Genomic DNA, 26,639 nt, shown 5'->3' on the forward strand with positions numbered 1-26,639 from the left:
TTGCGACCCCCGATCACATATTTCCGAAGAGTAAGCGATGCAGCGTTGGACTGCACCGAAAGGCAACTATCTGACCTGTATAATTTTGAGTCGAATAATTATCACCTGCACGCGCCTTCGCGCGCACGTACGTATATACTTGTCGGTAGATTACGATTAAAAAGCTGAAGATTCAATCGGAACACTCTGAAGGCATATTACGTCTATCGTTGGTATTTTTCCAACCTCAGAACATCGGCGATTGTCAACACAGATTACATCATTTTATTCGATAACACTCGTTCAATACTTCATATCCGGACATCGGTGTATACAATATATATGCTTCTGTAATATACATCTGATTATATTTTCCTGTATAATATTCAAGGTTTCGTCCGTTTTCTTTCTAGTCGCATCGATACGCTACTTCTCTTACGGCAAGTGGTAGGATAACGTTAACGGTACAGAGGCCCTCGATGACGATTCGCTCGTTCCAGATTAAACTCAACCAAAAAAAAGGAAAAAAAAAAGAAGAAACGTCTTACGTACCTATCGTAATTTTTTCATGATCTTACGATTACTCGTGCTAATCGGATACATCCCTAAAAAATACAGTATTCCTTAACTGCTACGTTTTCGACGCATTTCACGAAAATCGCCCCGACTCCACCGAGACTTCACCGTAGTTGAGAAACCGAGTGATTGTTTTCTCTTTTTACCCAATTGAATAGCCGCCGACATTACGATCGATCCAAGCGTTCGCGCAAACGATCTCGGTTACATGTGCATTGAAAAAAGTCAAGAGGACCTCGGATCGGGTACAAGAACGTTTTTATATTGCATTGTTTAACCAAAAATATCTGAAAGCGTGAGTAGCTATCCAAGTTATGAGATAACTTTTTCCATAAATTGTTCTTTCCTCCAGAGGACCGTTGAAATGTGTTCCGCGCAAGTACAATTAATTTCAGGCACATAGAGAGTTGCCCTTTAATGAATGAATTCCGTTCTAAATCGCTTCGCGGTTGACTTAGAAATGATATTTACTCTTCGGTTTATGGATGCCCTTTCCGATTTATTCCTTTCCCGCTGCACCACGTTTATGCCCGCTTTCCCCATTCGCAAACACTTCATTTTGTTTGTCCCCGACAATTTAACTGCATTTACTAAGATGAATCGAATTCGATTTATCGGAGTACTTAAAACGTTTAAAAATATTTAAAAAGGATTCCGAAGCCTAATTAATTTGAAAACCAGTTTCATTAAATTTTTGACGCTGGCAGATTATCCGGAACCCGCCACGATACGCTGCGTAAGCAATTGCTACATCACTCGTTGCCAAACTGAATCCTTTCGATATCGACTCCTTTCTTTTTCTAGTGTCCTCTTGACAATTTTGCCAGATCCTAGCCGGGGCAACTACGATCGCGTGTCAGAGTGGCCGCATAGGCATTTTGGTCCGACGAGCTGGTTCTCGTGTTCGGGCATCGACTTTAAAATCGACCAGGACGCAATCGCTGATAAGACCACTTTTCGGCGGGGCAATTCAAGGGATGTAAGCACATAAGGGTCATTAAAATAACCAACGCGTACATTTTTACAAAGAACCGTTCAACATTTAAACGCACAAATTTAGTCGCAAGGATACGTGACGCCGATGCAAATTTAACGACAAATCTCAATGATAACCGATTAGAATAAAATCCTTCGCGATGGCAACTTACATCCCCGCGACCAAATGGTTCGACTCGAGGCCCGTCACCAATAATTCGAAGGAACTCGTCCTAGAAGACGAATTACGTTCGCGAGCCGTACCAGCGATTCGCAAGCCGAGTTTCCGATACTTAACGATACGGGACAAAAGACGAAGCGCACTTACGGCCGAGCGTCTCGAGGCTTCGGCGAGAGAAGCGAACGCGAGCTCTAGAATTTCGCCATTTTTTTCCTCGCTGGCACTATTTCCCGATCGGATTCAAACAAAGGGATACAATAAATATTTCTCGTTTATTTACATATGAGTATAAAGGGGGTGGAGGGGGAGGAGAAACCTCTAGCGACCGATTATCTCGTCGCGCAAATAATGCGGCTCGAAGGGCGTTTCTCAAGAAATTCGGTGGCCGTGATAACATACCGTGCAAGATACAAAGGCCTGCTGCGTGGGACGATTTTAATGCCGTTGCCAGAAACTTTTCTATAAAGTGTCAAATATATATATATATATCTATAATATATATCGATGGTATCGGCTCTCTCTCGTATCGAGTCCCCGGTCTTCCTCGAGTGTATCTTATATATACAGAAGAATATAATGCACTGACATTCAGGGTTACCTCGTCTCGCCTCTACGCGTCTGGTATTATTTTTCTTTACGTGATATATTTCTATAACATTATACTTGCTCGATATATATATATATCTCTATATATATATATCTATATATATGTAACAATTTTAAAAATATTTCATAATTAAACAAAGGACGATATAATATTAATAATAATTAATAATAATATATAATAGCAATTGATAGCGTAAAAGTACAGTTAACGCAAAATGATAAACGTATAAAATGTCCGACAAGAGAGGAGGGCGCAGTCGAAGTGCGGTTCGGACAGGAAGAGGGCAGAGTCGCCTGGGGAGGAAACGGCCGCTAGAGTCAGCCGCCGTCTTTTACTTTACTTCTGCATTTCTAGATCACAGTCACTTGGACGGCTGTTTCGTCGCGGCGCGAGTTTCCTCGCCATTTCTCAACTTCGATAGGAAATTCGGGAGCGAAGAAGAAAAGTAAACAGCGATATACATATAGATATTATGTAGACCTAAATCGCGGAGAAGAGAAAATATCGTGAAAAACGGAGAAGGAAGGGCGAAAGTAGCTCTAAGCAACCTCGAGAATCTTATCAATACTGGAAAATAGCTTACAAGTTTACACAAGTACAAAATATAGTGTTTTATTTCGTTTCTTTGAGCGGGGCAAGTACGAAGGGCGCTTTATCCCTGCACAGATAACGGGACCTTCTCGCGTTGTCAAGGTGCTTAATGAAATTCAAGGTACGAATTTTGAGCCTGACACTTCGTTGGTCGCACACCTTTCCGAAACGACGGCGCGTGCTACGAGTACTTTTCTTCTTTATCTAGATTCTTTTTCTTTTTTCTCTCTCCCTCTCTCGGAACCTGTGCGCGATCATCCGAGAACTCGACGAACGCGAACGGATATTTCTCCCCAGACTGGCGTTAACTTATCGGAAAGTTACTTAATGTTTACGTTAAAATCATGCAACGTCCTAAAAATCACATGTACCGCTTTCGCCACTCTTTTATGCGTTTTCATTCCTCTCAAGTGACCATTCGATCACTTTTAACATAAAAAATAGCATCGGGCCTCCCCGCGGATCCGTTCCCTATTAAAATCTAGATGATATAAAGATAGCAACGAAATCGCGACTCCTGCGCTTCCATCGTTTCGATTGGCAACGCGTCTTCGACCGCGTTGTTGCACGCTAATCGGATGATACGAGATAAGTACTTTGCAATGGAAGCCTAGTGCTCCATCGGAATCGTTGCATCGTAAGGTCGATCTAAATTTTCATAAGTACAGACAATCAACGCACGAGGCGTCGTTCTAAAAATATTTATTTATACAGGATGAGGCGTTCAACATCCGTAGCTGAGATTTTAACTTCGTTCAAGATGGCCGATCTTGGAAAATTTTTTTCAGTACATCGTTCAGCAACGAGCGCATATTTTCTCTTGACATTTGGTTCATTGATATCGTAGCCGATAGCGATCTTTCGAGTCGCGGCCTCGAGGGGAATTGAAATCATCTCAAATTCTACCGTATCTGCCAACTCTTCGACATAACAAAGTCAATATTGTTCGAGATGCAATTTAAGTACAAACGTTGGTGCCTCAGGCTGTATACCCGCGCGTAAACGGACGCGTACAAGAATGGGTTGAATATCGTCGATCGAGTTTCATATACCGTAACATGCGCCGGTTAACCCGAATTTCTCGAAATACCAAGTAAGAAAGATTTTCTAAAGACCGGTACAGGTGTCCAGGGTCCCTCTACTAGCCGCTGCTTGCCACCGTCACGTTTGACACTTTGTAGAAAATGAACCGGCGAACCGACGAGTGCCGAGGCAATGGCGCGATTACGCATTATGTACAAATAAAAGTGATTCGACACTTCAGGAGAGGGATCACTTTGGAGGTGGGTCGAGGGAGAAAAAAAAAGAACCGGACCATCCCCAGCACGAGGTCCACGACGTGTTAAAGCCCCGCAGTCCCGTAACTGGAATAACCTAATCCTGCTTGCGCTTTTACGATCGGTAATCATACTGCTACCCTAGAAATGATAACCCTACGTACTCTAGTGCTTCGATTATACTCCGATGTACATAATATATGTTCAGTTAGCGTGTCGAATGCTTCCTATTTACAAAATCTGTAGATAGACGGTCTTCCTATCCTAACTACAGTATGCGTGCCGTGGTGCGAGACCTCGCGTCTCTCTCAAAGTGCGCTTCCGTGAACATTCCATTAGTTACACATTATATTTTACAGTCAAATTCAACAACCTTCGCTAAAATTCAACGCACTCGGCCAATGATTTACAGCGTTTTACTCTCCACCTTAAAAAAAGAAAAGACGTAAAAGAATCGGACGTGAGAACAAGTAGGACCATAACACGCTAGACGCGAGGGCTACTGGTACGGGTAAAATATATCCAAAGCTCTAATAAAAAGATCCACGCACTGCGTACGATAATGAGTTATTCGCGAAACGTCTACCGTTTTTTGGAACGGTGGAAAAGAATCCGCCTTGGTGACGAAAATTGAAAGTAAAATACTCATCGTTGTCATGGCCAAAAAAAAAAAAAGAAAAATACAGCTCGTGGCCGATATAAAATCGCTTACCGCTACGATGGCCAAAAAAAAAATTGAAGGAAAAAAAAAGGACCAGGTTTAAAACATCCATAAAATATTTGGGAATACGTTGAACCTTAGCAAAGTTCTAAAAACAGTCGATAAGTACTTTCGGGAACATTGGAAACATTACATATTATTTATATCAAGTGTCTTCTAACAGATAATTCATTACTAACAAGGGAATTATAAAGCATGCATTCCCTTGCTTGTCGCCGCGTGACGGGCAATCCACTTCTATTATTTTTTTTTTTCCGTTTTCAATACGATAATCAACGAATCACCAGAAAATGTCTTTCGACGTTACGCCACTCGGTGTGGCAACTTTAAAAATGTTTTCCGTTTTCCATCCCATCCCTTCTCGTTATCTCACTCACTGAATCATATCTCTAGTCACGAGACATATATATATATGTACCACAGTATTTACACGTAACGTGCCTGTTGATTGCGTTACATAAATTTTGTGCAATGTTCACCGTAGCTTTCCTTCTATAGAGTTTCTCTCTGTTCAACTATAGTATGTATAAAGTATAACTAAGGTATATAAACTCTGATTTCACTTCATAATTTCTCCACTAATCCTAATACTCTCCGATTACAACGCTCTCCCTCTCTCTCTCTCTCTCTCTCTCACGCTATCTCATTCTATCTTACTCTCTTTCTCTCCATTTCTCTCTCTGCACTGGATCTCATAATATGTTCAACAATATTTAACAATGGCTTAGGCCTCTCCTAATCCGTTCGAGACGTGTTAAGTTACAAAAATCGGTTGAGCAACCTCGACGATGAGTCACGAGCGCGAATCGAAAGCTCTCGTACCCATTGACCGCTTGCGCCGAATCACCGTTCAATTTAGAATGCATGGCATACGGTATTGTCTTCGCCTCGTCGAGAGGAAAAACTCGCACTCTACCAAGTGAATAATGAGCGCTACGTCGTTATCACGTGCCGCGATAACGAGCACCGCGTTGACTTTCTGGAAACGTATCTGGGGCCTGAACTCGTTTTTAGCCACGTCGCGCACGCCTTCCGATAACATCGCGATGCGCGATATTTCCATATAAAGTTTATTTTTAGCAAAAATAAAATCCGAAAAACTGGCGCAAGTTTTCTATCGGCCACCGGCCCGCGATCTCGACTTCTCGCGGCCGAAAGTACTCAACGACGTCGCAACCGAGATTCGTACGTTAACACGCTGCGGGATGCTTCGCTAGATTCAGCTACCGTAATCTATACGAAAATTCAAATTGCACCGAAGCCTTACAGCACACTTTACGCATTGCAACGAGACCGTACATCAATGTTCATGTTTACCGAGTGAGCATTGCCTTCCTCAAAGGATAATGATGTACTCGTGTTGCGGAGTAAGGGGATGCATAGTATCACAGTTGGCACGTGAGCGCTAGCTACCACTGCTGCTTACTGGCAGTGAGAGTGGAGCACCCATCGAAGTAGGGGGAGCAGTCAAGGGTCCTGAAATGTCATCAGAGGTATCTCATCAAACGCGTTTCAATGGAGCCACGATAAACGAGGCATCGACCCTGCACTTTGTTTTATCTACTCAAGTAACGTTCGACACGCCATTACCACGTGGGACCTTGCGAGGACGAAAAGGGCTACGTAGGAAAATGTAGAATATTTCCCAGAATGGAAAGAGCATTACCAGTGACACTAGGAGATGGCTCCGAAACCGGAAGCGGACTGACGAGACTGTTCGCACTCATCGGAGTCGAATTGGCTTTCAGCTTCTGTCTAACTTCTCTAATCTTCAGCTGCAAGCTCATCTTATTTGGAAATATGTCCGAATGCTTGGCTTGAAATGTCGAGGTAGCTTGTGTAGATGGAAAGTAACCGTGTTCTTGAAACAACTGCATGACGAGTTGTCTTCGCTGCTCCAAAACCTTTCTGTGGCCTCGTTCGTTGTCCCCCCTGCCGACTCCTACCCCACTTCCCACTCCTCCTCCGGGGGTCTTTGGCGTTCGCGGGGAACTGGAGTCAACGTCTCCGACTAGATCGGAGTTCGCTCTATACGCCTCTACGTTGAAGTCCGGCCCGAAGAACGTGTTTCCGGTCAGTTTGACGCTCGTTGTTGACTTCGGCGTAGCGGATACCGACACGTCCGACTCGGCGTCATCCTCATTCACTGTGTGCGATAAATGGTCAATCACGTCGAATCGACTACGCTTTGACTGCCGATAAAAACGAAACGTATAATTACATGCAGATCTATGAGGTCCCTGTGAAGGTTTTTTACGGTAACCCTGTATGGACGACGACAGATTCGACCCGTGCAGACCGGAAGCCACCGAACCATGCGTGGACCCCGTAGGTGTACTCATCGTGATGGCGCTCGGACTTTGTATGTCCTCCGGTTTGAATTCTGGCAGCGACGAAAACTTCTCTTGGAAGTTCACTTGCTCCAGAACTCTGTAATCGTTTCAAATAGTCAGTTGCTGGTAATTCTCGGCATGGCTTATTAAATTATACGTAATGAGATGGAGGGCAGAGATTATTCTAGAATGCGGTATTTTACCTGTCCATGCCATCTTCCACGTTCTTTTTGAAAAACGAGCCTTTCTTGGTAGAAGGCGAGGGAGAAGCGAGAGGCTCTGGGAGGTTCTGCTGTTGCGTCTGCTCTGCGTTCTGAGAAACGTTCATCGGTGCTCGGTTGTCGGAATGCTGAGACGTCAGCGGCCCATGATCTCCCGCATTCGACGTGGGAGGCATTGCTATTAAACCAGAGTATCGCGTTAAAACGTTCGGTCGGTTCATTTTATGAAAACTCCACCAAGTGGTGGAACGATTTTTATTGAAAGAAAGGAACTTCTCTACATACGATGCACCGTGATTGAAAATATATTAATAGATAGAATAAATTACCCATTGATTGTCTCCTTTGCAGAGGTGCTCGGCCGAGTTGTGCCGGAGTTGGAGCAAGCATAAACGGTCCTTTATTCATTCCTACGTCGTTATTCGTATTTGAGGATTCTTCCATTGAATAAGACTTATTTGACGTATGATCACTGTTTCCTTGATTGTTATGAGGCGTATGCGGTGTGTGAGGCGTCGAGGGTGGTTTATGCTTTTCATTTACCACGGGAAGAAGAATGCTAACCGTGTCTTTCCTCTCTTGATCCGGTTTGATATTATTTACTGGAATGAAAATTTATTCAGATCGGTTAATTGCCTCTCTTCCAATGCACGCAAAAATTATATATTACTTGAGAATCATCTTTCGAGCCGACGTAGCGTATTTAAACTAACCGTAAAATTGAGCATGATTCTGATTCATGTGGCCATCGTTATTCTTCTCAGGTTCGGCAAGACGAGCAATGGAATGACCGATCCCCCGATAACTGGGCGTACTCGGATTTGACGTTGCAGCGGTGTACGATTTGCTCACGATAACACTGTGGGTTTCCACCTTGTTACCCGCAACTAAATTCTGCACGGACATATTTCGGCTACTGGCATCTATGCAAACAAGACACATTATTTGAAACGATCTCAAAGAACAATCATATGGAACGATTAGGTATGAAACGAAATTATTGTCTCACCGGAGATGGGTACGTGAAAGCCACAGTACATCCTAGGATGCGGTGGAGTCGGCCCGAGATACTGGGATCCCTGCTGCGGTTTTGAAATAGCCACCAAATCGTTATCGAGCAATGTAAGAGTGAGCGGTGGTTGATAGGGGACAGTTGACGTGGGAGACCGATGGACAGTACCTAAAGGCTGCAATGGCTGTTGTTTCAACAAAGCCATCATTGGTTTTGATCCAATCTGTTAGTATCGTTAATACTCGTTACTTAACTTAAAAGCTACTTTTAGATCAAACTAGGAAAAAAAAAACTGATGACTGTCTCTTATAAAAAAAAAAAAGATCAAATAGGACAGGCATCGACCTTCATTTTGCGTCGGGTCTTTATATCAAACTTGAGTTGTTTCCAGTAAATCTAAGCAGATACTGCAATTTTATTTATATTACAGCTAAATATAGCGGATTCAAGGCAACCCTAAGAATATAAATATATATTCAGAGGAATACCTCTCAAAATCGTATAAAACTTACCGAATGCAAAACAGGCGCAGCAGTAAATTTGGGCATGTTTCTCCCATTCTCGGTATGGATACTTGCCACCAGATTGCTTACGCTGTACTGCGTACTGTACTGCTGGTCGCTCTTCACAGGCTCTGGTTTCACAACTTTCGGAGACACTGGCATGGTTATGAACGCCCCACCTGTCGGTTGAAAACCTGATACACCAGTTGGATTGACTGGACTCTGGTACGGATAGGTTGTCGACAAGACCGATACTGTGCCTCCTTTGTCCATAGACGCATGATGGTACTTCGTCGTTGTCTCCATTCCCGAGGATAGCAAGCGTGCTACAAGAAACGAGTAATCTTCTTAACCGTGGAAGCGAAGAATTTTATTGCACGTCATTATTACTACAAAAACGGTGAACAATCGTTGTGAACAATCGCCCCGAGCATTACCTTTTATGGGTTTCGGTCGACAGGTTACTTCTTTCTTTAGATTCTGCCCTTCTCTCTTCTGCCCGCTCACCGGGGAGAACCGCGCCTGGGAAAAGCTATTCTTCTCCGAGTCTTCCTCCTGGCCGTCGTTATCGCTATCGGTTAATTTGTCTTTACACTTTAGATCTATCTCCGGTTGAGGATCCTCGCAGATGACCATCTGATCGTCATCGGACACGTTGCCGTCTTCTTCCTGCTTCACGTCGGAGTCCGTATTTTCAGCTTGTAAAGACATGTCGGGAACGCGACATGGGGGGTACGGCTGGTTGACGATCTGAAGCGTTAACGGATACACTCGATAATAAGTAAAGAACGCATTTCTCAAAGAGAACGGAAAAGAAGATTTTTACCTCTACACTGGGAGCATCATTGTAGACGGTCGCGATCGACACGGGTACATCGTCCGATGCTCTCGGCGTCAAGGGGACGTCATCCACCGGAGGTCCCATATCGGTTTCCTCTCCGGTACTATTTAGCTTTCCTCTGGACTCGCCTCCTTTGAAACTGGTCGTCGATGATTTTCTTCTATCTTTGCTGCACCACTTCCAATCCGGATGAGCTTTGAAATGTGCTTCCTTGACCTCCGAAGCCAGATCGTGGTACTTCTGTTTCTCCTCCGGGCCTAAAGCGTACCACCACTCTCCCAGAATTTTAGACACGGTCCGGTTATCCTGATTCGGATGTCTTTGATGAACCACCGCGCGATGTCTCTTGGAGAATATCATGAACGCGTTCATGGGCCGCCGAATCCTGTCCTTAGTCTGCAACATGCCAAATTCCCATGCGCGCGTCACCGTATTGTCCGGATAACAAAAAGATCGGAAAATATGAAGATGTATTCTTCCGGAAAGAATGGTCACCTTTAGTGGGCTGGGGGGCTCTTTGGTGTGCAAAGAACTGAGGGATTGACTGCGCCTCTTGTTAGCATTGGCCTCGATATCCGTGGGTATCGCCGATTCGGTCTCGAAAACATCATCGTCTTCATCCTCCGCGGGCGTAATGGGATCTGGTCCTGGACCGGGACCGTCCTCGTTAGGATTGCTTATGCTCATGGGGATCGGGGGTGCGCTCAGGGGTGGACTCAACGCCGAAGGTGGAGGACTCACTTCCGGCTGTTCCAGGACTGTCGTCTGCCAGGAAAAAGCTGCAATGAAATCCTTGGGTTAGTCGCGACGAATGTGGTTAGTAACAGCGTGGGAATAGCAGCTAATCGTACGAATGCTTCCATCGACATTTTCGCAATTCTGGAACTGCTGCTATGCCCCTAAAGTCCTCCGTGAGTTAGTTGATTAGTGCGGGTCGAGACATCGAATTACGAACGCCTAAAATTTCCCAAATCACCCGGAATTAATGGACGATTGTCTACGTGAACTCTAAACTTTTCAACCTATGATACGAGGAAACTACAGCCATATGGTATATTATTTTGTATTCAGAAAATATACGTTCATTTTTCTACGGGAACACTTGGACGTATCGTAATTTGACCATGCAATGATTAGTAAACATCTATATAGTAAGAAGGGAAACATGTTATTCTATTGATGAGACCGACGATGAAAATGGCGTGAGGTGTTATTGAGCATGGACGGAGAGAAATCTATTGAGTTAGTTAAGTGACGAGGTAACGGCAATGGCACTGAAACCCTTTTAAGTAGAAAAGTAAATTAAACTGCGGGTAAACACTTTCCACAAAGTTCCGATGGATGTACCATTGCCCCTTAATATTCAGAATCGAGACAGAAAGGACAGCCAGATTTGTAATTTTGCAGCAGGGATTCAAACCTTTTTTCCAGTTGCGCACAGCATTGTTGAGCAACGTTGGGGGGTGGGGCTGGTATGCAGGAGGAACATCGTGGCTGCCATCTGCGAAACCCTTACCATTTAGTCGTGAACTCGCCAGAGTCATGAATTTAGTTGCAACATGTGTCGAGGTGTCGTGATTACGAAAACTATGTAACCAAGGGGAAGAGATAGAAAGCGCAAAATGATATGGCAAAATGGCCGAGACTTACACAGTACTCCGTTATTTTTGGTATTTTCTTCCCTTGGGGGTTGAGCCTTTGGAACTTGTACCAAGTGTCCCGGTTGAACGATCACGTGCTGAAAGACACTCGTCGGAGTTGATGTATTAGTTATCGCCGTGGTGGCAGACATTACGACACTGGTCGGCGGAGGTTGACTTCTTTGCACATCCATACGAGTAGAGACGAGATGACCAGGTTTACTGGCCTAATACATTTATGACAAAAAGTATTACCAAAATGGATATACAAATAAACGGTACTAATAAGACAATGTTGCATGGTGACGCCTACCTGGTGCAAAACAGGCATTTTCTCCGTGTGGACGGATGCAGCCGCGGGTGACTGTGGAGGTTGACACTGCGATTGATGCAACGGCGGTAACTGTCCCAAATGATTCATCATACCTTGCCGGTATTTGTCATCCTGATTCCCCATATGACCGGGCGGGGTGACGTCCATGCTGTTCTTTATCACGACGTACTTCTTTTCGTGCTGATGTTGCATGACATAAACCGGCTGAGGTTGAGCCTGAGGTTGGGCGTAATCAACGGGTTGCTCTTGAGACTTGTGCAGAAGGCTCAGGTTTTGGAGAGGCGGAGCGGACAAAGGAATATGAGGCGAATGAGGTGGTTTTAGCAATTGAGGATTCTGGTCCGGCACGTCGGGACGGCCGGAAAACCCGTTGTTCGAGGTCAGGGCGTGCTGCAGGATGATCCCCTGCTGTTGCTGCTGCTGCTGCTGTTGCTGTTGCGCCATGGTAGTGGTCACGACGGAAGGATGTCTCGGCGGTGGGCTCTGACTGGACCAGGATAGGGTCAAATTTTGACTGGGTATTCCACGTCCCACGGGAGAGATTCTTATTACGCTGGTTCCTATGCTGGCAGGTGCGGTCGGAGCAGGTCGACTCGGCCTAACCATCCGATTAGGTTCCGGCTTGATCACTTGTTGCTGGTACTGAACCAGGAAATTCGATTGAGTGGGTGAGTGCTTCCACTTCGCACCAGGCGATATCAGTGGGGCCGCGTGGTGCGCAGGACTGGAGATTGGCATGAAAACGTTGTTTTGATTAAGACTCAATGGTGGCACAGGAGACTGGTTTATACACGGAGATATCGACGACTGTCCCGTTGGCGACGAGAATGCCGGTGTTGCGGACCGGGAACTTCCTAAGGACACTGTAACAACGAAACGTACATTTAATAACTCGGCATTCGGACGGAATGGACTTCAGACCGAAGCTACATCGGTAAGTAATCGATAAGAAATAAAAGAAAAAATTCTTACCAAGCATATTGGCAGCTTCCGTTTCATCTTGGTCGAATCGACCAGCTATTCTTCGGTCGCCATAATTTGGTGACGTATCCGAGTCCCTCGACGTCTCTTCTCCGTCAATTTTACCACTGCAAATAAATAGAAAAAAAAATTATAACATTACTCGTCCCACAATGAGACGAAACGAATCGGTTAAACGGCTGGAATGCCCATCGACGTCTGACTTACCCAGGAAACGTATTCGTTGGACCTCGAAGCCCGGATCCTTTTAAACTAAGATGTCGAGAGCAATAGCCTCTCCTTTGACTCTCTTTAGGACATTTTTCTTTGCTACAAAGTCTACGCCACTGTTTCCCATTGAACTTCTTCCTAATCCCACTTGGCGTGACCACAACGTCACCCTTTTTATATTTATGTGGCGTTGCCGCCTGAGATCTGCAAACGTGAAAAAATCCCATGAGACAGAGAAATACCGTTTACCTTCTTACATACTAAAAACTACGTTATAAAAAGCAAAAAAAAAATTGACGCATTCATTTACGAATTATCCGATTGATTTTCTTGCCAGTGCGTCACGCGAGACCACCAGACCGCTATATATAGATATTCATTGTACAGTTATGGCACGCTTCTATTCAATTGCCGAGGTTCGTGAAAAATATCCGCATTGGTACATAGTACACCTGCGAATTCAGCTCGTAAAGCTCGAAATAAATCTGAAATTACCTGGGTGTGGCTGCCTGAGAACGAGGAGTTATGCTACGTTGCTCAACTAGGCTACTGGTGCTTCCCCGACTCTGCGTACTGCTTCTCTTGCTGCTCCCTGACAATTTTGCATCTGTCAGTCAAATACACTCGTTACTTATATTACCTCGATTCATCGTGCATGTCCTACATACGTACACGCTGCTACCTCTTCCTACACCGATCGGAATACGCGACTATAAATGCGAACATAGGAACGTAAGGGCATCTCACCTGCGTCAGACGGGAACGTGATGTCCTCCCTGTCTAAATCGTCCTCACTCTCGAAATCGTCGTAGGGTCTACTACCGTTGCTGAGGGCGGTGCTGGCCGAATGAGCCGGAGTGTTGAGGGCCATGAGAGGACTCGTACCGGTGGTCCTGTAGTAACCACCCGTGTCACTCTGATTCGGTACATGCGACCCGTGGTTCGGCGTGTGATGTAGTTGTAACATCGGCATCGGTGCCGGAGCGTCCAGGGAGTTCCGGTAACCATGTTCTGGAGTAGAAAATCCTCGTTACGCGTAATCCACGGGAATCTCTAACGACAACCGAGCCGCGGATCTTTACCGAACGCAAACCCGCTGAAAATTCGACAAAAAATCGAGCGATATCGAGTCTCGGCCAGCCTCGTCGGATCTCCGAGCTGTCTCGATTTCCACGTCGCATCGGCAATGAAATCTCGACAAATCGAGATCGATCCGGCAAGGCTAATCTACCGTTCCTACGTCTAGCGCGACTCCTTCGAGACTCTATTTTTGCCGAGGCTCGATACAGATCATCCAGATCGATTGCGGATTTGATATGGCTTCAGAATTTTTACTCGGGTTTCTCGTCGTACCGAGTCGCTGGTTAACCGTTCTCGAGCGCATCCCAGAAATACGCGATAGCCGACGGTATCGCCAGGTACCTCGACGCGTCTCCTCGAAAGACAAAAATCCGGCAAAGCGTCCCTTACCGACTGCGTCCACCCTCGAAGATTCGCAGTCCTCCAAGCCCTCCTCCAGCTCGTCCCACCAGGGCGGCTGCACCAGCCTCAGGTCCGCCCTCTTCACCACGTAATTCTCGTTCTGATCGTCGTCTCTTAATATCTTAACGACGAAGCGCTTCGGCTTCGTCAGTATTTTGCACACGGTCCCTTTGACAAATACGTTCGTCAGCGCGTCGATGTGACTGTTCGTAGTAGGACACCTGACGCAAACCTTCGCATCTAAAGTCACTTGGCCTACCGACGGGCTAGCGTCGCCTATCACGTCGTACTTCCCTGCGCCGAGGACGTCGCTGTACCGCACCAGCTTGCCCTCCCCGTCGAACTCGATGAAGATCTCGCCGTGGGTCGCGTTGCGTATCACGCCCGGATAGTAGCGAGAATCCCTTAAAGCTAACACTCGGTGGTCGCGCCACTCACTGAGATCAACCGCGATGGTGGCTGGCCGAGGACGAGTGCGCGGTGGCTCGTCCCTCAGGGAATAGTCCACGGCCATGCTCTGCGGAGGTAGGACCACGACCGACTGCGCCGTGGATGCCTGCAACGGGAACGGAGACGTTAACGAAGGGTCCCGATCGCGACCCGATCGCGACCCGACCGGGGGCTTACCTGATAACAGTCGACCTGCTGCTGCCGGTGCGGCGACCGTTGAGGCTGCGGCAACGACAGGGCCGAGTGTTGAACCAGCGGCGTCCTCGCGGCGAGCACGTTGGCGACGTTGCTCGTGACGTTGCTGGTCACGTTGCTGGTCCTGTCCATCTCCTCGAGCTCGGACGGGTCGAACTTTCTTTTCTTTGGAAGTTTCTTGGCGACGATGGTCGGGTCGGACGGGTCTCTCTGCGGGGGCGGCGGCGGCGGGGGTGGCTGCTCGGGGACGGACTTCTCCTCGACGGCCGTCGTCCCGCCACCCCCGCCGAACTGGCCGCCCCCACCGACTCCTAGGGAATCCCGCTTCTCGTGCATCTCGGGATGCGCGGTCAGCATGTTCGCCGCCTCAAGCTGCTCTGAGGAAAAATGACAAATTTACGGTCGGCCCTCGATTTCCTTTTCTGCGTCCTCGGCGGAGATCGCGCTCGACGGGCAAACGCCTCCGAGAGTCGTTGGGCTAGGTCGCGTCCTCGTTTCCGGGGCGGTTCGCTTTCGTTCCCCGCAACCGTTGGATGCACAAGGATTGCGCATGCCCGACGCATCACGTGAGAATCGTGACGACACGACGATGTTCCTATCTCGCCGACATTTGGTATAGAATATGCGCTATCTGCCAATTCCCACGATACGCCATCCGTTGGTTAACCCGTCCCAGAAACTCGCCTACCTGGACTCGCCTTTTTCCTCGAGCTCCCCGTCTCTTTCCGACCCGCCGCGCTCGTACGAAAGAATCGCTAGTTTTTCCCCACTTCTTGATATCTCGGCTAGGCGCGTTTCGCCACCGTCTAGTTTCAGCGAATCCGAGCGGCCGGCGGACACTAGCGATGCCGCCGTCTTTATCGCCGAAGGGGAACTATTGTATCGAGAAACTTTGAGACGGAAAATGTCAGGGATCCGGACCGAGGTCGCATTATCTTCGGATAACGTGCAAGCGAGCGCAGCTCCTGAGGATAACCCTATCAGATGGACGCCGCGAGAAAACTCGCGGGGACATCGAGCTCCTATCGGTCGCGCGCTTCGAGGTGGTCGCTGATTCAAAACCGCGTATCTCGTTCCATTGACATTATCCCCGACCGGTCCGGATCGATCCAGCTTTCCTAATCCTAAGCATTATTTTTTTTCTACAATTTCTTCTAGATCGGCATCGACCGGGATGGCACGAATCGACCTTGGACCGCACCGCCGCGTCGACGGCGTCGGGACCGCTCGCCTTCCCGGGGGACCAGGGATCGGACGGCATACTCACAGTCGATAGAGGACCTGATCGGCTGCAGGCCGGAGTGCGGCGGATTCGGATCGAAGGCAGGAGGCTGCTGACAACGGCTGGGTGCATACCTCAGCACCCGGCTGTCGGGCACGGGGTGCGTCGAGTCGGGGCTCTCTCGCGCCGGCAGGATCGGAGTTCCCTCTCCCAGCTCCAATTCTTCCTCCCAGGCCCAGCTCCCGAGCATCCTCCTCCAAGGGTTCTTCCCTAGATTGGACACTCTGCCGTCTCCCCGTTGGCTTCCCGGCCTTCACTGCTCCTCCTGGAAACGGGAAACCTCTTTTACTACCCCGCTCAACGGCGATTCGCATCGACGACGAATTGCGTTAAAATTAAAACCCGACACGGAAACCCGCCGATCGAGTTCCCTGGGACGTCGAATTAAAGTCTCCGGAATTATATTGCGGCCTGTTCGTTATACGATTTTTTTTTTCTTTTTTCAACGCGAAGAACTAATTTCTGGAATTTCACCCCTTTCGTTGGCGGGCAAGTTCGCGAGTTCGGGCCACGCAACCCAATATGGCCGCGCCTTATCTCGCTCGCAATCGAGGGGGGAAATCGATCTCCATCGGCGCGTGCGCCAATTCCCCGGGACGTGGGCGAATTTATTCGGAGTTTCATTCATGGCGGCGCGGAGGGGAAGGGACGCATCGCCTAGACTTTCCTCCATTACGACCTTTGTGTGCACTTTCCGCGAGACGCAGGCGCGCTTCCGGAAAAACGCGCGCGAAAGCGCTTTCGGTCTCTCCTCTCTTCCGCGTGCTCATTTTCCCATGATATACGCGGGGAATATCGCATGAATGGCCAAACGTCCGGCCGATATTCCACGTAACCTCGCACATTCGTTACACCCGTTGCGAACGAGCCGCGTAAACGGGCGATGCGCGCGCACCCGCGTCGCGTCGCAGGATCCCGAGCATCCACGCGACATGCGAACCTTGGCCATCGTTCGAGAGTGATCGCGGACGCTCGATCGTTAATTGGATCGGCAATGAATTATAAAATCATCGGATCAACGAGATTGCCGCAAAAAAACCGCGTTACTCGGGCGCAATTGATCGAGAAAAATCAGTCGGCGCGGATAATCTTAATTGCTCCTCTCCGTCCAATTGCGGAGTGCCTCGCCGGCGCCGATTTTTCCCGGGAGGAGTTCCCTCCAATTGTCGCGAGGCGGTGGCCGCGATGCAACACTGGCGGCGCGTTAAAAGTGCGTCCGATAGACGTATCTTCCGCGTAGGCGGGTCACGTACGCGCGGGGTCATTGTCGCGCAGGGACGACTCGTGCCCGCCCGAGTATTCGGATTACGGAATCGCTCGGGTCGATTTCAATTCGCCCCTCGGCGAGGAAGGGAAGCGCAGAGTGCTACTTTTCGCGTCTGTCGGAGGACCCGGGGACGTTTGTCGATTTCTTCGTATCGGTCGCTACACGAGGGCGACGACGAGAGTCGCGTCGACGCGTCTCGGAGGGTCGTAAACTGCGTTCGACGTGGCCCGCGTCCAAAGATCTCCCTCGGTGTCAATGGCGACCTCGAGGCCTCGACGGCCCGCCACGAGGTGGGGGGGACGCTCTCCTCGGAGAGCAAAAAGAAATCCGGAGGAAAAGGAAGGAGAGAAGTCAAGGAGAAACGGATCCTCCGTCGCTGGGCGTCCGAGGTGCGGAAACTCGAGGTTAATCGACGGCGGCGGCGGTCGGACGCGGGATGGGTCGCCGCCCCACGCGACGACAGGTTCCAACAGGTCCCGACGGGTCGCGACGCGCATCTCGGTTCGACCGCGCCGTATCGAGCTCCTCCTCGCGCTATCGGTCCGACCCGACGTTCCAAGAAACTGCAAAGAACTCGAGATCGCACCTTTTGTCCTATCTCGAGGCTTTTATCCTATCGCGCCACCACGGCGGCCTAATCGGTACGCACCTAACCTCCAAAGCGGGAAGCTCGCTTCCGAGTCCGTCTCTTATCGGACTTTGCGAATTCGAGATCCCTCCTCGACCCCGGGATCCGTTTCCGTCGAGTGCGGGACTTCCCTCCACCTCTCCCCGTCCACGTAACCTGGAAGTCCGTCGGGCGTCCCGGCGACTCCCGACTCGAGCGCGGGTTCAAGGCCGGCACTTTTCGGGGAAGAGGCATCGATCCGAAATCACCGGAGAGGTTGGCCGTGGGTCGAGCCCTCTCTCTCTCCCGGAATGTCGTCGCGGCGGCGGCGACGCGTCGAGAGGCGATACGACCGACTCGCGCGACGCGGTAAGAGTTTACGGCGCTGCGGGCGTGCCGCGTCCCTCTCTCTCTCGGAAGAAAACAACGGCGGACCGAGGAGGAGGCCCGCCGAGGGGAATGCACCGCGCCGAGGAAGGACCACGGCCCGACCGAGGCTGACTCACGCCCCCACCCCGCCCGCCCGGCCATTGTGTCGTCACCGACGAGGAACGAGCTCCTCCCGGTGGCGCCGATCGAAATCGAGCCCGCCGCGGATTTTCAGGATCGTCGATCGGGCGGTCGGGATTTCGACCGGCCGCCGCCATCTTGGTTGCCCCGAGCCCGGTCGGTCCGGGCATGGCGGACTAATTGGCGACGCATAAGGTGATCCATGTACCAAGTTCCCACAGTTTTAATTGCGCTTCGTTCCGGGAGAATATTTCTCAAACTTTTCTCCGGACTGGGCGCACCGACCAAGTCTGAATCTTTAACGCGCGATTATGGAGATGCCAAGGAAAGTCCTGGAACTCGCGAAATTTCATTTTTCGAACAGACATTTTTTTTTGTCCCTATTAGGGATAAATACTTTTTTTTTTCCGAAAATTGAAATTCCACGAGGTTAAAGACCTTTGCTCGGGCACGTGTTGAGGTTTCGAATTATTCGGTGCACTCGGTTCGGAGAGAAGTTTTATAAACGTTTTGAGCTTTTGGCGTATATACATATATGTTACTTTCGTAACACCTTAACGTTTCGAAATTCGCGAGGACGGAATTCCCAGTCGAGATTTCGGGAGGGGAAACCTCGAAAGGGTTAAAGAGAGCGAGAGAAGGGTACGTTTCTCGATCCCCGAGTAATCGCGGTACCGAATTTTATTTCCTTCGAAAATGGTAGGACCTTAAAGGAATCCCTGCGGTCAGCGGTTTTAAGCGGTGACCGCCGCCTCGCCTCGAAGAGCGATTAAACGATCGCGCTAATTAGAGGCGGAGGGCCCTTTAGGAAACCTCGGCGAACTCCGTCGTCTTTCCTCGTCGAGGAGAGTTCCGAAACTGGCGGAACGCGAGCTCGTTATCCGGCCTCTCGGGGGTTTTACTTGTAACAATTGGTGCCGTCGTAATCTCGAAAATGGAAAAGCCGCCCATCCGCGGTTCCTCGCGTTCGCCGTTTTTTCGTGCCGAGCCCGGAAAAGCCGCGAGGGCGCGTACGTACGTTTTTCTTAGCCAGTTAGCCGTTGCGACCTCCCTGAAAAGCGGGCTTTCCCGACGAGGATGCTCTTGGAAAACGGCTAACTGGTTGATATTCTTCCACGAGTCTCGCGCGTTAAAATTCGGTCGGTCCGCAGGTCCCGAGCCGGAGGAGGGTCGGCAGGTCGTCGGGAAACTCCCCTCGGCGGCCCATTATATCTCGAGGATCCGATTCGCAACGTCGACGTCAGGTATGGCGAAGAATAAAGGAGCGAGGGAAGAGCCGGGCAGTGTCTTCGGTCGACGCGACTTAAGCTTTTTCCAGGGGGCCCGTCCCTCCGCGTCCGTGAAAAGCGACCGAACGGCGACACCCGATACGGCGGAAACTAAGGAGGAGCCATCGCCATGGACAACGGCCCCGTCCGGATTTGCCCGCAAAACCCGGCGACTTTCCAAGAACCCTTACAAGGACCCACGTCGAGTGGCCGGGGACGCGAACCGTTCCCACCAGCCTTCGGCAAAGTCTCGTCGAAAGCACCCCTGCCGAAGAAAGTCTCCGCCCAAAATGGCGCCCGTGGATCTCATCGATCGCCCAGGGTACCTTTCGGTCGGGGACGGACTCTCAAATGTGGAAGATCAAGGCCAATACCGAGGAAAAAAATTAGCTATGACGCGTATGATTTTTTTTTTCCCCGCGGGACCGTAAACCCGATGCCGATTTTTTTTCATCGCCGTTTCAAGCACGATCGATATTTTGTCACCGCCGCTTCCCACGCGATCGATATACCGTAGACCGCACGCGGGAATTATCTGGCGGTCCCTCCGCATAAAGACCGAAGTGCCGATGCCGCGACCAAGGGTCCCCTCGGCGGGAAAACGGCGCCGATACACGAGAACGAAATTACGCCCCCGAGGCATTCCGAGGTACTTATCCACGGGAAATTACCCCAGGTCAAGAGTCGCCGTGACGGAAAAGGGCGAGGGGAGGCGCGTCCCGAGGATCGCCTTACGGAAAGTTGTCGGTAATAAAAATATCGATGTCAACGTCTCGGAAGAGCCCCGGGTGTCCGGAGGTACGCGGAGGCGGAAGGTGTCAATTGGTTTACGCACGCGGCGCCCCCAAGGGACACCTTCCAGGGGGGTCCGATGGTACCTCGGTCCCCTCGGGGTCCCTTCGGGTACCTCGGGGGTGCAGGGCGTGCCGGGGCCCATTCGCGCCGGACCGTCGACGAGGGGATCGCGCGGTGTAACCGATACCTGGGCTCGGTGGGCCCGATGAAAGGGCCGAATCTGGCCGGCAAGTAGGAATATTGTGCCCGAGCCCTGGGGGGTCCCCGTCCGCGGGCATAAATCAGCCGAGGCGAGCCGAGAGGCCCATTGTTCCCGGCGCACCCGCACCTGCTCCTTCTTCACCCTCTCCCGCGCTTTTCCCCCATTGTTTCACCCTGGCCCCGGACAAGGCCCGATTGCCTCGGACCGGCTCACGGATCCGCTTTCCGGGAAGCGGCGCGTTACGCAAGGCCCGCGTCGCGTTTCGGAGTGACGTCAGCCCGTCGGGAGGAACGCCGGAGAATCCGGCATAGGATGGCACCAGGGGAACCATCGTCCCTCTCTCTCTCGCCGAGAGAAACCGGGAAAGTAAATCGGTCTCAAAGGGGGTCGAGTATCGACCGAGGGGGGCCAATTTGCATGGCCGATATCGGCCGACTACCTGTTCGCCCTCGGAGTCGACCGTCGCCTTGTCGCGACGACGGGCCGATTAATCGCGTTTCTTGCAATAATTAAGATCGACGAGAAGGGGACGAAATCGTCCACGACTCGCGGGGACGTTTTGTTACCCTTTTTCTCGCGCCGGCCGCCCGCGGGGGTATGCGGAATCGACGTTAAAACGGGTTATTATCCCTTGTCGTTGCGCCTCCACTTCTGGGCCCGTGGCTCTTTCTTCCTCTACCTAGAACTCGGTCAATGGCCCATTTTATCGTTTCGGCATCACTTTTGTTCCGGCCGGTGCAGGTTTTCCCGCGTAATCGTTTCCGTGAATCCGCGATACCGACCGTTACTCACTTATCGTCTCGAATGAATGAACGGCGCCCATAAGTCAAAGGATTCGCGTCGTATCGCGAGTCGATTTCCTCTTACGAAAGGGAGCCCTCGAGATGGCTATTCGCCGTTCCGGGGCGAAATCCTTGAGTTACGGTGACGATTGCCCCGACCAGGTCGGGTTAGGTCGGGTTACCGAATAAACGGTATCAATTGGCGCGCTCGTTACGAATTATCACCACGCTCCAAGGATGCCCCAAACGGCCGCGTTTGCGACCCGCCGTCGAAATTGCGCATCGAGGGCCATTTCGAGGAGAAGGATCGTCCGTTCGCGCATTGTCTCCGCGAGAAGCGCTCCTCGTCCCCCGTTATCGGCGCGGACGAACGTCGATAACAATTTCCGAAAGACGTTCCGACCCCGGAACGAATTTCCTTGGAGCGCCGTTTTTTTTTTCCCCTCGCGTTTTAATTCCAGTTTACTCGGTCTCGAAACGGCAGTTCCTTATTTTTTTTTTTTGCTTCCCCGAGCTCGTTACTTTTCACAACTACTCGCCCGAGCAATACCGCGGAGCGCAATTTCCGGACGGACCCGCGGCCTTCCCTGGGAGGAATTCTATCTCTGCCGAATATCGGCAGGCGCGGTACTTAGCTCGTCCTTTACGTCTCGTTGGACCAAATCTAATTAGACGGGGTGTACCGCAAGACTCGCCCAAATCGTCCGAAATTCTGCCTTGAAGTGGCCGCCCGTAAGTCTCGATCGGCCCGAGGCAAGTCCCTCGAGGGTTCGAGTTTAAGCCCGACGGAGACGCGTCTACCGTAATTGAAGCGATTCGAGTTAACGAACTTGGCGAGAGCCTAACTACTCGGCCGCACCGGGGATCGAGCGCGAAAACACCGAAACTCCGATTGGCCAGATCGTCAAACCGCCCGAGGAACTTCCCCGCACCCTTGATACCGAACGCTTCCACGCCCTCGTCAAATTAGCGACGAGAGAAATATTATCTAACGCGACTAATCGTTGTGAAACCCGTGATCCACAGTCAGGTGCAAATCCCTTAAACTAGCGCCTCTCTTCGACTAGAATCCGAACCAACTAGTTTCTTCGTCATTTTGACTGCCAAAAAAAATCCAGGATCGTTCGTAACGAACCCACCCCTCGAGGGTGGTCATTTCTTGATAAAGATTCTCGTTGCAACCGGTTAAAAAAATTATTTGTCATTTTGACCGATGAGAAAAATCCAGGGTCATTCGTAACGAACCCACCCCTCTAAGGTGGTCATTTCTCGATAAAGATTCTCGTTGCAACCGGTTAAAAAAAATTATTTGTCATTTTGACCGATGAGAAAAATCCAGGGTCATTCGTAACGAACCCACCCCTCTAAGGTGGTCATTTCTCGATAAAGATTCTCGTTGCAACCGGTTAAAAAAAATTATTTGTCATTTTGACCGATGAAAAAAATCCAGGGTCATTCGTAACGAACCCACCGGTGGTTATTTCCTGATAAAGGTTCTCCTCGCGGCGTGAAAAATTAACGCGGACGTCGCGAGAGAGGCGCGCGCTCCGAGCGCGTCGACTTCTCGACAGCGACTGAGCGCTCGCGTTATCGCGCAACTTTCGCGTCTCGCCTCGCGCCTCGCCCTTCGCCGGCGACCGGGCGCTCTTCTCTTATCGGCGATCGCGAGGGGGGAGAGGTCGGTCGTACGCGTGCGACCGAGAGTGCAAGCCGCGCGTACGCGCGCTGGCTCTTGCGCAAAATCGCGTCCGGTCGTAAGAGACAATAGCGATGCACCGCGCGAGACAACGGACGCCTCCTCGCCCGAAGAGTCGAAAGATCGAGCCAAGGCCGACCGAAACGCGCCGCGGCTCGGAAGTCGCCTAAAAATCGGCGAACTCGATTTCCTCGTGCGTGTCTCGCAACCGGTCCCCTTCGCCGCGGCTTACCGAGAACTCCGACGAAGCCGAGGGAAAAAGGCGCGCCACGCGCAGCTGCACTTGCGCACGGTCGCGAACTCGACGGTGGTTCCGGTAACGTGACCGCGTATATCGGTGCATGTTTTACGGAAAACCGTTAAAAAAAAAAATAAAAAAAAACATCCGCGAGCAATAAGAACGAACTTAATGTCCTCTGACGTAAGGTCCGCACGGTAGATACGGCCTCCTATGCCTCCGACCATTACGAAACGACGCAGATTTGCTTTAAGGCGGATCGACGCTCGACCGAGCCCGGAGGGCTCTTCCCTTAAGGTCTTCGCGCGAGGGTAGTTGAAAAAAAATTGAGAAAAAAAAAAACAATTCATTGAACCAAAGAAGTATTTAGTCAATTCAAAGAATAATTCACTCGAACGAACTCGAATAGATTGGATGCAACGTTTATATAGAATCGAGAGAATTTATTTCAGTTTAAGTGATAATTGCGGATAACGCCGTTAAATTTTCGGAAATTCCCTCGGACGGTTCATCCCGTTGCGTTTGCGGTTACCATTAAGCGAGTTATCGGAGTTATTTATTTTCTAAGAAGAGAGAGGTTCGTGCGTCGTCACGAGGGTCGTTCCTTGCCCCGAAAGAGGAACGCGAGGACTGCTCGGAGAGAGAGAGAGCCTTTTCCCTTCCTTTCCCGCCGTGGTCGGGCGCGAGAAAATCTGACGCGTCCTCGCCTGGTTGCGTGCCTCGCGTACGTGCGTGCGTGCACTCGTGGCGGTCCGCAATAAGATTATCGAGCCATAAACGGATCGACGTACGGAAGCGTAGGCCATTGTCGCGCGTCATCGACACACCGCGCACGCATCGCGCACCCGGCGAGAGAGTCCGACCCTGACTGGATTCGCCGACTCGGTCGCATATTCCCTTTTTTCGCGCGGTTTATCATCGGCGACAATTTGCCGACTGGCACTTTGATCACCCTCGGGAAAACAAGATCGTCCGGGCCGCGCCACGATCGAGTCGAATCAAACGTGAAAAATCGGGTCAGATCGGATACGAGCGAAGCGTGGCCACGTCGCTGGGAGTCGATACATTTGCTACGGATCGGTTTGGTCCGGTTCGCGATCCGCGTCGATGAAAAAACGGAGCGGTTCCCGGTCTCTCGAAATACCGCGGAGGTCCACTTTTCGGGGGTTTTTCGGGCGTTCCTCGGGGCCCGGGCGGGGACGACGGGAATCCAGCTCGCGGTCGATCGCGGCCCGTACGGGCCGCTGGCGTACGGCGCCTTCCCTTCTGACCGAGCGAATGAATGAACGGCCTCGGCGGCGCTCTCCCCGCGACCGATATATCCGCCGGCGCCGAATCGATAGTCGCCCCGCCGAGTCCCGGGCCCGTCGACGGCTCGCGAGGTCCTTTTTAACCTACGGAGCCTCTACCTCGACGGAAGACCGAGATTTGATCGTCGTCGCTCTCATCGTTAGGTACCTCCCCGGCGTAAGCGATCCCGTTCTTTTTTTATCGCGACCTCACGAATATTTTCAGAGGCAAATCGAGAAATCCTAGGTTCCTCTGCTCGAGGGGACGTTCCGGGTGTCGATGCGAACGTCGGTCACGAAATCGGGGAATCGAGCCTCGTCGACGCGAGGCCTCGATATCGGCCGCCCGGGAAGGGCGGCGCGACGCGGATGCGCCCGTCGGGGCGCGATAACGAGCCGGTGACTCTACGAGCGGCGTGGCCTTCAAAAATCATTAAGTCCGTTCGCGTTATCGTGACCCCTGCGCCGAATGCCAGATAAACGAGCCCCTTCCTTCTCTTTCCTCCTCCCTCTTCTGCCCGCCCGGTCGAGCCGTCTCCGTTGCCATCGCGACAATGCGAGGCCCGTTTCCGTTAACGCGACCGAAGGAGCACCCTTAAGGCTTGCCACTCGACGACGACGACGAATCCTCGCGAGCCGATCCAATCCTTGGGAGGACTCGATTGGTTGTAATCGCCGCGAGGCCACCCTTTACCTCTCCGATTCGATCGATTAACCGGCGACGCCTCGCCGCCGATCCGGCGTCTCGAAAAAAAAAGAAAAAAAAAAAAGAGGCGACCATTTTACTCGCGCCCTACTTTCGGTCGCGCGCCCCCGCGTCTACGTTGACGGAATCCGCCTCGCGAGCCGGAGGGCTCGAATTCGCGCGTTTCCTCCGGGCCGAGGACTCGAGGCCCGCGTAAGCGAGCGGCAGTCCTTCTCGGGCTCTCGTTCGCCCTTTAAGCGCGCTCTCGCCTCCCGCCGAGCTCGAGGGAACCGCCTAATCCGACTAATTGGCCCGAGAATATCATAATTCCGCGATACGTCCCTCGGAGATCGCGAAACGATCGATGCCACCTCGAGGAGGAGAACCGCGCCTAGAAATCTCGAGAGAGCCTCGTATCCGCAAATCTACCCCGTTAAAGATAAAAAAAAATATTCCACGGCACATTGCCAGACACCGAGAAAAAAATTTCATCGGACCATAGAAATATTATATTCATTAAAAGAATTTCATCGAAATAAACTGGAATTAATCCTCGTGATTCCAAAAAAAACAAAAATGTTGCAGCCTATTTATTCCAATTTATTTCCTGGTCAAATAATTATCCCTTGAATTAACAAAACATTTCTTTGGTTCGATGACGCGTTTTTCCCGGGGTAGTCGTAGACTTTGGTCCCATGATCCGACGTAACGTTATAAATTCGCTTAAAAAATTCGTAGTAAAGAAAAATCAATTCACCCTCGGAGTTCCAGTCTCTCTACTTAATTTGGGGGTGGAGAATGCACGAATTGGATGGATAAACTTCGAGAGCGCGTAAACGATTCGAGGCTCGCCACCTCCGGGGCGACCGACCCGGCGGAGATTCCGCAGGTTCGGGGGACGGGGCGCAA

At 50.6% G+C, this 26,639-nt stretch overlaps 1 protein-coding gene across 12 annotated transcripts in view; it reads right to left on the reverse strand.

Annotated features, from left to right (window-relative positions):
* Positions 1–239: 239 nt before the first annotated feature.
* Positions 240–26,639, reverse strand: part of LOC105699760 (putative transcription factor capicua) — a 36,718-nt gene continuing 10,318 nt past the window's right edge. For 7 of the 12 annotated variants that reach the window (XM_012425024.2, XM_012425022.2, XM_012425020.2 and 4 more), the window contains 21 exons: positions 16,377–16,656; positions 15,092–15,481; positions 14,453–15,020; positions 13,730–13,993; positions 13,478–13,589; positions 12,980–13,186; positions 12,764–12,879; positions 11,771–12,654; positions 11,468–11,684; positions 11,238–11,318; positions 10,313–10,596; positions 9,803–10,213; positions 9,414–9,726; positions 8,986–9,302; positions 8,471–8,696; positions 8,175–8,384; positions 7,791–8,063; positions 7,444–7,639; positions 7,129–7,337; positions 6,574–7,053; positions 240–6,383 (listed from right to left, as the gene is read on the reverse strand). In XM_012425024.2, coding sequence (XP_012280447.1) covers positions 6,313–6,383; positions 6,574–7,053; positions 7,129–7,337; positions 7,444–7,639; positions 7,791–8,063; positions 8,175–8,384; positions 8,471–8,696; positions 8,986–9,302; positions 9,414–9,726; positions 9,803–10,213; positions 10,313–10,596; positions 11,238–11,318; positions 11,468–11,684; positions 11,771–12,654; positions 12,764–12,879; positions 12,980–13,186; positions 13,478–13,589; positions 13,730–13,993; positions 14,453–15,020; positions 15,092–15,481; positions 16,377–16,463 — 5,916 coding nt within the window. In that variant the 5' untranslated portion in view covers positions 16,464–16,656 and the 3' untranslated portion in view covers positions 240–6,312. Of the gene's footprint in view, positions 6,384–6,573; positions 7,054–7,128; positions 7,338–7,443; positions 7,640–7,790; positions 8,064–8,174; positions 8,385–8,470; positions 8,697–8,985; positions 9,303–9,413; positions 9,727–9,802; positions 10,214–10,312; positions 10,597–11,237; positions 11,319–11,467; positions 11,685–11,770; positions 12,655–12,763; positions 12,880–12,979; positions 13,187–13,477; positions 13,590–13,729; positions 13,994–14,452; positions 15,021–15,091; positions 15,487–16,376; positions 16,657–26,639 lie in introns of those variants that run through there. The other 5 variants (XM_012425026.2, XM_012425027.2, XM_012425031.2 and 2 more) reach the window with 5 other exon arrangements.

Source organism: Orussus abietinus, unplaced genomic scaffold, assembly GCF_000612105.2.
Source record: "Orussus abietinus isolate OABI.00-Male unplaced genomic scaffold, Oabi_2.0 scaffold10, whole genome shotgun sequence".
In the NCBI taxonomy this organism is placed as follows: domain Eukaryota; kingdom Metazoa; phylum Arthropoda; class Insecta; order Hymenoptera; family Orussidae; genus Orussus; species Orussus abietinus.